Source organism: Equus asinus, chromosome 20 (assembly GCF_041296235.1).
Source record: "Equus asinus isolate D_3611 breed Donkey chromosome 20, EquAss-T2T_v2, whole genome shotgun sequence".
Lineage (NCBI taxonomy): Eukaryota > Metazoa > Chordata > Mammalia > Perissodactyla > Equidae > Equus > Equus asinus.
The window spans coordinates 86,891,412-86,905,024 of NC_091809.1; the positions used below are offsets into that span (position 1 = coordinate 86,891,412).

At 39.3% G+C, this 13,613-nt stretch overlaps 1 protein-coding gene and 1 pseudogene across 1 annotated transcript; one reads left to right on the plus strand and one right to left on the minus strand.

Annotated features, from left to right (window-relative positions):
- Positions 1-202: 202 nt before the first annotated feature.
- Positions 203-1,119, plus strand: LOC106831700 (olfactory receptor 51F2-like; annotated as a pseudogene).
- A 4,582-nt stretch (positions 1,120-5,701) lies between these two features.
- LOC106831600 (olfactory receptor 52R1-like) lies at positions 5,702-6,646 on the minus strand. Its single transcript, XM_014841906.3, has one exon. The coding sequence runs from the start codon at positions 6,644-6,646 to the stop codon at positions 5,702-5,704; it is 945 nt and encodes a 314-aa protein (XP_014697392.2).
- Positions 6,647-13,613: the final 6,967 nt, after the last annotated feature.

Below are 13,613 nucleotides of genomic sequence, written 5' to 3' on the forward strand. Positions count from 1 at the left end.
GGGAATCCTCTCGTCTCAACAAAAGAAAATACTGAGGGGCAGGGAAAGAAGCTTGCAGCTCTCGAAAACTCAGAAAATTCTAAAGTTCTTGGAGATTCAGCAAATCTCAGAGTGCTGGAAACATATTCTACATGACAAGCTATTTATTCAGCATTTGTCATGTTTAATTGTTCAAATATCCCTTTCTTCACAGTCCCTCATTATGTTGGTCCTCAATAACACCAATGCTCAGCTACTGACCTTCCTCTGAGAGCAGCCTCGGTCTGGATCTCCATGTTTTTTTGTCTCCTGTATGTTATTGTCCTTTCTGGGAACAGCTCCATCCTGATTGTGATCCTCCGTGAGCAGAGCCTCCATGAGCCCATGTGTTATTTCCTCTCTGTACTTTCAGCCACAGACCTGACCTTGTCCCTGTGCACAATTTCCACTACTCTTTGGCGTCTCCTGGTTTGAAGCCTAAGAGTCTCCTTAAATGCCTGCATTGCCCAGATGTTCTTTCTCCATGGATTTACTTTCATGGTGTTTGGGGTTCTGCTATCCATGGTCTTAGATCATTTTGTGGCTATCTGTGATGCAATGAGATACACCGCCATCGTCACCAATGCCAGGATTGCCCAGATTGGGGTGAGCATGTTGATAGGGTATGTTGCTGAGATGTTACCAGTTGTGCTCTTTGTCAAGAGGCTATCCTTCTATGGTCCTTTCACCTTATAACTGCTATCGTATTGATCTCCTTCAGCTCTCATGCACAGACAACAGAATCAACAGCATCCTTGGTCTGATTGAACCATTCTCCATGACAGCGGTGCAACTTGCTCTCCTATGTCCTGATCATCCATCCGATCTGTCCTCAGCATTGCTTCTTCAGAGGGGCAGCAGAAAGCCTTCAACATCTGCATATCTCAGATCAGTGCTATTGCCATCTGTTACATCCCTCTTATCAGCTTGCTTCTTGTCCATCGCCATGGCCATTCAGCACCTACATTTGTTCATGCCATCACGGCCAATGTTTTCCCGCTCATGCCTCCTGTGCTCAGCCCTATCATCTACAGTTTGAAAAGTAACCACATTCAGAAGGCTATTGTCCAGGACTTAAGTCAGCGGTGGCTCCAAATCTAATCATTAGTTATCTCAGAGTAGAGATAAAGCCACTTATGAATGAATGGTTTGGTAGAATGTATTAATTGTCCCCAAAATGCCTACATATGCTTCCAACAGTCCAAACTATGCAACTTATAGGTTTTATATTTGCTTAGTTAGTTTCCTTGTCAGAGTCCATATTAATACCACTTAAATTTTGGTTTTGTTTTCAAGATAAAGTGAGATAACATATGTAAACAACTATTTATATTTGCAAGTAGTACAAGACCTATATAAAATACTCATTCAGACATTTCATACAGTTCTGAAAGTCCAGATTTAATGTAGGAAATTTTGTTAATAAGACAGTTGTACTTTTCTGAATGATACATAAAAAACACTTCAATTAGTTGTATTTTTTTTCTTTAAAACTGTCAATTCTCTGCATGCTTCCTAACTAGCCATACTATAGAGTGAATGGTAAAATACACATCAATAATACCACATTAGATCTCATGTAAGTAATTTTGGAAGGGTCAATTCCTACAAGGAGCTCTGGGTTTTTAAAAGTTTATTCATCCCCCATCCCCACTTTCTGGTTTTGCTGTACATCCTGGCTTAGAAATAAACCCAAGGATATAATTTAGATTATTTGTATTCTGTTTCTTCCTCTACAGGATGTCACTGGACAATTACAGCTACTTGTACATATGCACCTGCAGTGGTGCAAAGGCCTGTACAAAACATCAGGGTTGGTATCTTGAGGGCTTCCAGAAACTAGAGAATCACAAATCTTTTCCATGATGGTCCATACTTAAGACAGACACATTGAGATACGGAACCTAAAGACTGAAACTCCAGCTTTATTTGGGATGAAGATGAGGTGAAGGCTGTGTTCTTCTATGTCAGGAATTGTACCTCCTTGAGACTTTCTATTTTACCTCCTCTAGCCCTGGGAGTTCGAGGCTCAGAAGATAGAATAGGGTAGTCAGTGACTCCAGGATTAGCAGCCTGAGAATCAACATTAAAACACACAATCAGATCCTTAGAGTATAGAGGAGCAACTGTGATAGCAGCAGATTTTTTCGGGTGGTGTGAGAATAGAGAGGAGGGGTTTTTAGGATGAAGTATGAACTTTTTATCTCTATAACGCTCACTAAGCACAGTACTGGCACACAGTAAGTGATGAAGGAATGCTTGTTGAATGTGAGCATGAAATGCCATCATACTAATGACACTGTGTTTGGCCCTGTGCTGAGTAGACAATACTGACGAAGGATTCCTCTTTTGTAATTACTCTAGAACTCAGCCCTGAGAACATGGTTTGACTCTGAGTAACATTTAAAAACCAGGAGAAGCTGACCTGCCAGGGGCTGCTTTTGTGAAGTTCTTTCTGGCCTTTCTTAGTCACTATGTCACATTAGAGATGTGCATTACTTGAGAGGAGAGAGCCACTGTAATGACTGTTCATCTTACAAGTGGGAAAATGAGTCCCTCCCTCCAGGTGCTCACTTGATAGCTTTTGCAAATGACCATAGACAAGCTTGTGTTTAGTTACAAATTTGACGACCTGGACCTACTGGTTTTTTAGGTTGTAATGAAGGTAATCATCTATTTTAATTGATTTAGAATACTTTCGGATGGCTGTGATCATGATAGAGCTGCGTAGCTTAAGTAATTAATTTTTATATTGGAGCTTTAATTCTAGGTAATAGCTAATTATCTCATGCTAATTATCTCATAATTATTATTATTATCTCATGCTAATTAGATGCCCTGATTGCCGGCTTCTCTAGTTTTCCACTCTATCTCCTTCTTACACAATACTTGGTGCAAAGTAATTGTTAAATAGATATTTCTTGAATAGAAATTTAAAATGTTTCAAATAGTTTATACTTGTTAATAAAAAGGAGTCATGGAAAATTTTTACTTATAATAACAAATTTAGCTTATTTGAGAAACAACATCCTTCAAAATTTCCATGTAAATAATGAAAGGAACCCTTACAACTGAGCAGTCTGGAATCCAGTTTTGGAGGAAGGAGGCAAAAATGATCCTACAAATGCCACCTTGTGTTCAGTAGTGGAATTGTTGGGACAATAGTATCAGGGACAGGTATAAATTCAATCATTTATTCATGTAACTAGATTTTTTTTGTAGTGAACTAGGTTTGGGGATAGAATAATGAACAATTATGAGATACTTTATGGAATTTATATTCAGGTCAGAGGAACAGATTATAATAAGTAACTTAAATAATTACATGTTGTGTTAAGATATGGAGGAAATGAAATCTTTTTGCTGAAATAAAATTTTAGGAGGCAGGATTTGGTTGAGATATGTAGGTTGGGTTACATATTGCCGATAAAGTGGTATTAGTTGAGACATGAAGGATGATGTGAGGGAGACAGAATGTCCTAGAAAAGAACAGTGAGGGGAATTGGGATGATAAGAGCAAAGCCCTAAGACAGAGAAGAGGTTGATGTGTCTGGAAGCAAAAGAAGGCTAGAAAGGCTGAAGCAAAGGAGAAAGGTAACAATGGACCAATTGACGCATGTTAAAGAAGCATACTATACTACTCAGCAATAATAGGAAATGAACTACTCATACATGTAACAGTATGGATGAATCTGAAAAACCTTATACTGAGTGAACCGCACCAGACTCAAAGAATGAACCATTTATTCTTTTGTTTATATAAAGTTCTAGTGAGAGAAAAATTAATCTATAGTGAAAGAAATCAGATCAGGGTTTGCCTGATTGGATTAGAAAGGATGTGGTTGACAATAAAAAGGCAGGAGAAGTCTTCATGAAGTGATGGAAATGTTCTATACCTTAGTTGGCCTGATAGCTACACAGGCATTTACGTGTCAGAGATCCTTAAACTGTGTATTAAAATACTTGCATTTTATGGTCACAAGTTATACAGCAGTAAAGCTAATTTTAAAAAGAAAAAAGAGACAGCCACAAATATTACTTGATATGCTGATATGGGGATCACAGGCCCATAAAATTCTCAAAATTGGAAATTATGAAAATACTCCTTCAGAATACCCATTTGTTTCTGAGGGGCTCTTTTAGAATCTAATAGCTGTTTCTGAGAGAAGGAAACATGTTCCCGATTCTTCTTAGAGCACCTTCATCTGCTGTTACTTTCAGTAACTTAAGAGATTGATTCTAAAACTTTCTTCACTATTGTTTGACTTTGCAGGGAAGGTGGTGAATGAGGATAAAAATACAAATGCAATGATTGTGATGGCTATGTTTATTACCTTGCTTGTGGTGATGGTATCATGAGTGTATGCATATGTCCAACCTCATCAAAATTATGCATTAAATATGTGCGACATTCTGTATGCCAAGAAGACCTCGATGAAGTTGAAAAATAATAAAAAAGGAAATGTAGTTTTATGAAATTAATTTTTTACTTTAAAGAAAATTGAATATTAAATATTATTAAAATTTCCAGTGACTTTCTCACTATCTTTAACTGTGCATAACCTATCTTCAGAAGAAAATTTTCTTCCTCATTCTTTTCCAAAACTTCTTCAGTCTGAAATTCATTGTCATCAGGGAATCACCAAATTTTGGAAAGAGAGACCCACACTCAGCAAACATAATCCTCGTTGTTAGCAGTCTGAGACGCCGTGTGTCTGGCTGAAATTTTACATCTAGATTCTCAAGTTTTTCTGGAACTTACTTTATTCCAGAGTCCCCCATCCTCTCAGATTGCCAACTCCACTCCCCTAGGCTTTGGCACTGAAAAAACCTTTTCTGGACACTTCTGCTGTTGTTTCAATTACTTTTTTCTCATATTAAAATTAAAATTCATCAATCGAGAATAATTTTTAAAAATACATAAAGGTGTAAAAAGAAAATTAAGATACCACAAATCTCATTATTCTCAGTAGCTATTATTAGTAATTAGATGTGTTTCCAGAATCTTTTTCTATGCATATTTCATTCTTTCTAGAATTGTTTACTTTTTAATTTAATATTATATTTGAATCATTTTTCAAATCCTTACGTACTCTTCACAAATGCATTAGTTACATGATAACATGATATTGAACTGCGCATTGCATCACCCAGTTTCTTATAGGTCAATATTTGAATGTTTTTCTGTTTTTGTTTTTACAAATAATGAATCTATACATGTCTTTGTAGTTTTTGTCTAAAATTCTATTTCTGTAAAGTGATTCCAGGATGGGGAAAATATATGTACTTTTTAACTGTTTTGATGGAAATTTCTAAATTCCTTCTTAACAAGGTATACCAACTTATACTTCTGCTGATGGTGTAAAAATAAGTTTCACTTAGTGATCTGTGGAAGATAACATTTTTTTCGTCTTACTAATTTGATAGGTAAATGCATTTTTAATGTTTTCTTGTGATGATAAACCTAGGTCAACTCAGCATTTATTGTCAATCCCATCTCTCAGAGAGTACTAGTTGTGGAATCCTGAAAATTGTTTCTTTTGTTTTTGGATGATTGACGACCTCTGAGCCACTTCTTCAGAGAAGACTTTGTGACAATATGTGATGGCCTGGCAAACTTTCTGCATTTATATCTCCAGATCATTGGGGCAATTAGGGTGATTATGATGCTGTACATCTTCATTCAGGGGTCTTTCCCACAACATCCTTGAACGACCCTATCCCTAATCTGTTTGGTTCTAACTCCGTAGATGATGGGGTTGAGCATGGGAGGGACCAGTAGATAAAGATTAGCCAACATGATGTGTACCACTCGGGGCACATGATGTCCAAAGCGGTGGGTGAGGAAAGTAAAGAGGGCTGGGATGTAAAGAGCCAAGATGACACAGATATGGGAAGCACATGTGCCAAAAGCCTTGAGCCGGGCTTCACCAGAGGGCAACCCCAGCACAGTTCTCAAAATCATCACATAGGATATACTGATGACACTCATATCAAAGCCAGCCACAGAGAAGGCCACAAAGAGCCCATATGCACGATTTATGGTAGTGTCAGCACACACCAGCTTCAGCACAGCCATGTGCTCACAGTATGACTGGGGAATGACCTGGTTGGGACAGAAAGGCATCCTGGAGACCATGAAGCAGAAGGGGCTCACCCACAGCAGCCCTCTCACCATCACTACTGCCCCCAGTTTACCCACTAGAGATGGGGTGAGGATGCTAGGGTGGCGGAGTGGGAAGCAGATAGCCACATAACGATCCAAGGCCATAGTCATGAGCACCCCAGACTCCACAGAAGAAAAGGCATGAATGAAGAAGACCTGGATGAGGCAGGCATGGTATTCAATCTCATGAGCATGAAACCAGAGTATAGCCAGCATTTTAGGTTGAGTGGAAGAGGAGAGGACCAGGTCAGTGATAGCCAGCATAGCCAGAAAAAGATACATGGGCTCATGCAGCGTGTGGTCAGTTCGGATTATATGAAGGATAGTGATATTGCCAACTGTAGCCACAACATACATGACACCTAATGGAAAAGCAATCCAAAATTGGGCATTCTTGAGTCCTGGGATTCCAAGAAGAATGAAGAAAACAGGATGAGAAGAGCTGTTCTCTGAAGCCAACATCACAGGATCGTTAATTTGTCCTCTTTTGGGAACGTAATCTACTCTCTGCTGGTGATAACAGTCAATAAACCATTATTATTATTTACAATCTTCTAGAAGGAGCAATTGAATAATAGGGCATTTGCGTTTAATGGTAAACTAGAATAATTTCAACTGTTTTAATAAATGAGTTTTGCACCATAAAGTGATGCTACTCTTTATCCTTTACTCATATTTATGTCATTCGAAACAGGGTCAGAATGTACTAGCTGCAAGTGTAATGTTTTTTTCTAACAATCAATGTTTTTCTTTTAAGTAGAATCTCCTAAGGGAAAATTATCTGACAAATAATGTCATAGTAATTCTTGCTCTTCTATTTAGAACAAACAACTGATCTTTCCCATAGGTCTTTTTCATCAATCTGTTTTGGCTACTTGGGTAACTCTTCAGGTGGAAAACCAGTTTGGAAAACACTTTTACCTAATGCCCATAGCAGTGTATGTAGTGATGTTGAGTGAGCTTTGACTCTAAGACAGTTGCCATGAAGATCTGAGCTGGAAGATAATTGATTTAACAATTTTCACCAGTAATTAAGCCTATTATCTTTAACGTATGGCTCATCCTAGAATTAGGATTCAGCAAACTCTTTTTCTGTAAAAAGTCAGATCATAAATACTTTAGGCTTTGTGGACCACACGGTCTCTATTGCAACTAGTCAGCGTAGCCATTGTAGCATGATAGCAGTTATGGTTAATATATAAATGTGTGTGTGTCTATATTCCAATAAAACTTTGTTTATAAAAACAGACTGCAAGCCGGATTTGATCTGCAGGCTATCATTTTCTAACTCTTGTCCTAGATGATAAATTTTCATGAAGTCAGTCCTGAAACATGCACTATCCATAGCACCTCTGTTTTTGGTACAGAATAAGAATTTAATAAACATTTGCTGAAGCAAATAATAGATAAATGCCATTATTCAGTAGCAGTTAATTTACTAACTGATTAACAATATCTTAAAATGTTCTGACAGTACCCTGTAAACACTACTTTGACACCATTCCCCCAAGAGAGTTATGTTCATTTCTCATACTAGAGGTTGCTCTGCGGGCCAGTAAACGACTTTGTGAATGTCATCCTCAGCCCGTACATGCATTACATGGGTCAATCCTACTGTGTGACCTCTGGTGACCACTACTTAACTCAGAGCCAATGACCAAAATCTCACATGGTTCTTATCCAACACTTTTTCACTATTTAATCTCAGTAGACTTGTGCCTTTGTTTGAAAGCTGTAGTTTTTACCTCTTCCATAATAGAAACACCTAAGCATGAAGAATATCTTTTAAAATCCCCCTTAACAAATCACCTCTGGGGACTAACAAATGTTTCATTCACCCAGACCCAATGGTTCCTGAAAAGGTTTCTTCAAGATCCCAAATGGACCTAACCTCATTCTGATTTTCCCTAGATTTATAACATGAGAGACATGGGACTCAGACTTTTTGGATCTTGCTCCAAATTGCTAACTTAACCATCCTACCGAGATAATAGCTATAAATTTGCTCAAAACAAATACTCCTATCTAGGGTATGGTGAAAATTCAGAAACACACACATTATCCAGGGTCTAGGCTCTGTTTTGTCTTCTTCTGCCTGGTGTGGTCTTCCCAAACAGTTACATATTCTGTTTGAGTCTTCCTCTCTCCCTCCCTTTTTCCCACTGTCTATTACCCAACGCTTGTGAGGACATAGTCACTGAGGTTGAGGGACACCTGGAAAAGCATACTTAGACCACTTTTGTTCCTACACTGAGTTCTGGTGAAGATGCTGGCTAAAGATACAATCTCTCAAAGTGTAAAATAATCTCATTGATTGATTGTGGTGGGCGTTTCTATTTTTGCAGATATAATTCCATAAGCTTTTAACTTTCATTTCTAACTCTCATAAAGCCCCTGCATCCTTATTTTACAATGAGAAAAATAGAGCTCAGAGTAGTTACATGGTTTGACCAAGATCACATAATAAATGAGTGTCAAGTGCACCACTCCAGACCCAGTGCTCTTGGTGGTATATACCACTGTCTCTGCCAGATAGTGATTGATTGGGATGCCCAACTTTTTTGGATTAAACAGAGATTGTTGCCATGTGATAACAAAGGGAGATATGAAGGGGACTTGCAAATTATATACTAACTTACGGACAGATCTGCATTTGAACCCAGAAGCCCTGCCACTTCACCAGACTGACTAGAATAAGCTACAGCACTAGATTAAGCTCCATGTTGGTTTTCTGGTATCTCTCAGTATAGGCTGTTTTCTCTAAGATGACATCTTTATTAGTTTCTGCCCTTGGGCCTTAATGGAGAACTCACCTGTTCTGCATACTCTTTTGGGGGTGGTGACTCTTTTCAACCAGATTTCAGCTACTCATATTCTGCAGCCCCTTTCAAAAGCCAGTTTCTCTCCTCTGCTTCAGCTATATCCAAGATTCCCCAGTGGTCTTTCACAGAGCAGAGTTCCCTCCTAAGAGATACCTCTCAGCTTCCTCATTCCATTCTCCTGGATCTCATATTTCTGCTCTCGGATTTTCTTTCGTGGGTTGACAGTGGAGGAGTAGAGCTGCCTTGGGGCCCAAGTCTGAAGTGGGAGATGAGGGCCCTGATTGGTTCTTCTTTCCTCTTTTCACTTTCTGCTGCTTTCCCAGGGAATCTTCTGCTTTCACTACCTGCAATTCCCTTGTCTCTTTTTCATTCAGAGCTTTATGAGCTCGAAAAGAACAGAGTTAAGACTGCAAATCATGTGGAGTGGACAGGGAGTTAACCAATCCTCACTCATTTCTGTCCAGTGTGTGAGTTTTCAATAGTATTTCTGAGGGGAAGCACAGATTGTCAGCTTGCTGCTTGGTTGAGGGATGGAAATATGCATTCCCTAAAGGGTAGGAAAAGGAAGAGAAATATTAATTTCCCTTCTTGCCCAACATTCCTTCCTGACTTCCATGCTATCAAATATGTCCCTTAACCCCCATGGGCTAGAACTCTTGTGTGCATAGTGCATACTGAAAGGTGAAATTAAGTCATCTTTTTCAAGCCTGATAGCTAGGGTGAGCACATATTGAACTTCAGATTCGATTTTTCTGTTTCCCGAAACATAATCTGACTTGTGAGAACTCTGTATAGCTTTTGGGCCAGGAAATACGGCAACAAGAACTATGTTTTCACACTGATGGAGCCCTACCTTCAACTACAAGTATGGGTTTGAATACATCAATGGTACCCAATGCTCTGTTGGGCCTCAATTACTCCACTCCTTATTGGGAAATACTTATGCCACTCAATGTAACCATGTTGCTCAAGCCCGAAGGGATAAGAATAAAATGGGGTGAGATCTTACTAAGGAATAGTCTCAGGGAAATTTCGACTGTTTTCTAACTTTGGGGTATCTAAATATAAGGCATAGAGCAATATTGCTGGACCAATGTCGGGGGTCCAACTTCCTTTATGGAGGGATTGTGTATGGAGGCAGTCTTCCTTCTTTCTACAGTTTACCTGGAGGGCACAATGCAAGTAGTGAGTCTTCTCCCCATGTCAGAAGGAAGCTCAGCAATTATGGATCTCTGGACCTGGAGCCCCCAGTGAGTCCAGCCATTCCTCACAGTGTGTTGCCTTGGCTTCCAGCTTCTTAGAACCTCTGTGAGTCCTACCCCTCTCTGGAAAGGGCAGAGATGTCTGGTACAAAGGGAACCACTCACCAGGGTCTCTGCTGTATCTCTGACCGAGCCTGCACATGACCATAAGCAGCTCTGCCTGGCTCCTGGGATTCAGCCTTCAGCAGACACCACAGATTAGCCTATTTAAACACCTCTTAAGGTCTATCCCTTCCCTTCCCCCAAGCATTAATTCTCTCCCTCCTCCTAAACATCACTGTCTCATACACACACTAGCTTCCTCTGAGATTGGAGACTAGAGCTGGAAGCATTAACCCCTAACTTTCCTCTCTCCTCTGTATACACAAATGCAGCAGCAGGGAATTTGAATCATTTCTGAAGAATATGTGTTATTGAGATGGCATGAGTGTGAGTTTATCTGTATGCATGTATTTTTTGTTCATCAGGATGCGTTAATTTCTATTTGAAGGGATATTTTGTGCAATGTGAAAGTTGTTGATAGGTCATGCATGTTAATGTGTGTATCTGAGAGATATGTTAATAAATATGTGTGTAAAGGGCTGGATTTGCTTGTGAATGTGAGTGTGTATAATCTTGTGTGTATGTGCAAGTATCAATAAACATTTGCATTAAATACACATATTTAGTGTGGTAGCATGGCTCTGTGAGTGCAAAGCCCCTTGATACACATGCTTTGCAAAGGCATATGCTGAGCTCCAAACCTGATAGTGTGAGATTACATATCAGTGTGCATATATATGAGTATATATGTGCAAAGTGTGTGGAAAGGATGAGCAAATTGATAATCTATTGGTGGTTTAGGAGGTACCAAGGTAGCTATGGTTCTGAGGCTCTCCCACTTTTGAGTGGGTGATTATCTAGAGGGGCAAAAGGACTTCCAGATGGAGATCTTGCCATAGATATTTCTGAAACTTTGTGAGACTGGACAGCCCTTCCCTCTCAACCTGAACAGTTAATGCCTATGCAGAGCTTCTTATCTATCAATCCCTATATAGGGCCCAGCTGATATTCTCTTATTTATTTTTTCTCATCATTCCCCGATGTATGGGTTGTCAAAGGAAGATATAAGGAAGAGGTATTTAAAAACAGAAAGGAAAGATTTATTTGGAAGGAGTATAAAGCAGTCAGATTTCAGAAATTATGCCTCACAAAATCCAAAACCCAACATACAGTCACAGGGAAAGAACACAAAAAGTGACGAACATTATTAGGTTTGCATCAAGCTGTTTATGGTGTAGTGAGATCATCGTATTCACAAATTTCGTGATCTAGTTTAAGGTATCATCATAACAAAATTCAGGGATATATCTGATTTTTTTAGGGAGTCCAGGTTTAGAAGAAATAGTTAACATTTTATTATTTTGGTGATAAGGCTGACTTTGTAATTTTGCGTTTATCTCAGGTTGCCTATCATTTTTCTTTACTTGCTTCTTTTAACTGGAGTGCATGAAGCACTCAGTATAATGAATGTAGGATAAGCATGAATTTCTTCTTTTTATTTCCATAGAGGAACTTTTGTCCTCAAACAGAATGTGATGTCTAAGGATAGGAACTGAGTTTCCTCATCTCTTGAGTCTTCTGCAGTGCCAAAAGCCATGGTGGCTCCAAGAAGACATATGCATGGCCTCTTGTGGGAGTTCCTTGTTTGACTCATACACTATTTTTCAAGTTAGATGGGCATGGCTTGCTGAAATGAGTGTATAGCAGACAGATCAGTCTTCCCCTAATTGGTCCTCCTACAAGCCCCTCCTGGTTTAGTTCTTTCAAAAGCTGGTACCTCTGCAGGATGCATTGAGAATTTAGACACCTGGCTCACAGCCCTTCTCTGAACCTCATTTTCCAGTAGAATGTGCAAATATTTCTGGACAGTATCGAGAGCCCAGTTTAGGTTTGTTACCATAAACTTCTAGCTACATCAATCTGCCAGTTACATTCCGTAGGGTTGCCAGGGCAGAGGCAGAGAAGGATGCTTGGGAAGGAAGTTTTGATGAAGGAAAAGTTTGTTGAGCATATGGACATGAGAATCCTGGGACACTTCAGTTTATCTATCTAGAAAGCTCATCCACATCCATAGCCTCACAGTCCTTATAACCTCATTTCTATTGACCTTTGTCTCCACAGTACCTCAGTCAATCATGTATGGACAACACCAGGACCTCATCACTGCCCAGAGTTAATCTGTGAATTCTGGAGCATGCCACTCTAACTACATCATCTTATCTTTTTAAGTCTTTTATTCATTCCGTGTTTTCTACATCATCAATTCCTTTTACTTCTCTATATTTTTCCAATCCTTTAAACTCTCTTTTCTTTGAATGTTCTTTTCTATAAGATTTAGTCCTCATAGTCCATCATTTTAATCATAGTCACGTGAATAATCTGAAAAACTATTTATCCATCATACCTATCTTCTATAACATAATTGTCAGAGAAACATTTACTTACTAGATTACCAGTTTATTTGAAGTAGATATAACTCAGGATAATCCAGTTGGAAGAGATGCATAGGGCAAGCTACGGAGGATGGGCCCAGAACTTCCATGCTCTCTTCAGGTGCCCGACTCTCTGAGCCCCTCCACTTGTTCACCAACCCAGAAGCTCTCTGAACTCTATCCTTTTTAGTTTTTATGGAGGCTTCATTACACTCATGATTGATTAAATCATCAGCTGATGGCAATGGATTCAACCTCCTGTCGCTGTACCCTCCACAGAGGTTGTTGGGGGTGGGACTGAAAGTTCCAACCCTCTAATCTCATGATTCCTTCCCTTGGCAACCAGCCCCCATCCTTAAGTTTTCTAAGGGCCTTCCAAAAGACAGCTTTATCACTCTTGTAAGGAGAAATCCCAAAGGTTTTAGGAGCTCTGTGTCAGGAATGGGGTGGAAAACCAAAAGTATATTTCTTATTATAAATCACAGCATCACATGGGGTTTCCTCACACTACCAAGTGATTCTTGGACACCAGCTGGGTGTTCCACCATTCAAGTCAATTCTGACACTATCTATCTAGAGATAACATCAGATTCCACAGGGTGAAGACTCAGTCCCACAACTCTGTCCCCTCTCACACACACTTCAGAGGCCAAACAAAAGTCCAGGTGGTTACCTGTACTTATGATTGACTGGCTATAAATCAAAGGTTCCCAATACTCTCTCCTTGGATTTTATTATTTTGCAAGAGTGGCTCAGAGGACTCAGTAGAAAACAGTTTACTCTCTAGATTATCAGTTTCTTAGAAATGGTACATATCAATAGCCAAATGAAGAGTTACAGAGGGTGAGGTCCAAAAGAAAAAAGTTTCTGT

Excerpts from the sequence above, each read along its gene's own strand:
- LOC106831600 (XM_014841906.3), bottom strand. The coding sequence starts at position 6,646 with ATGTTGGCTTCAGAGAACAGCTCTTCTCATCCTGTTTTCTTCATTCTT.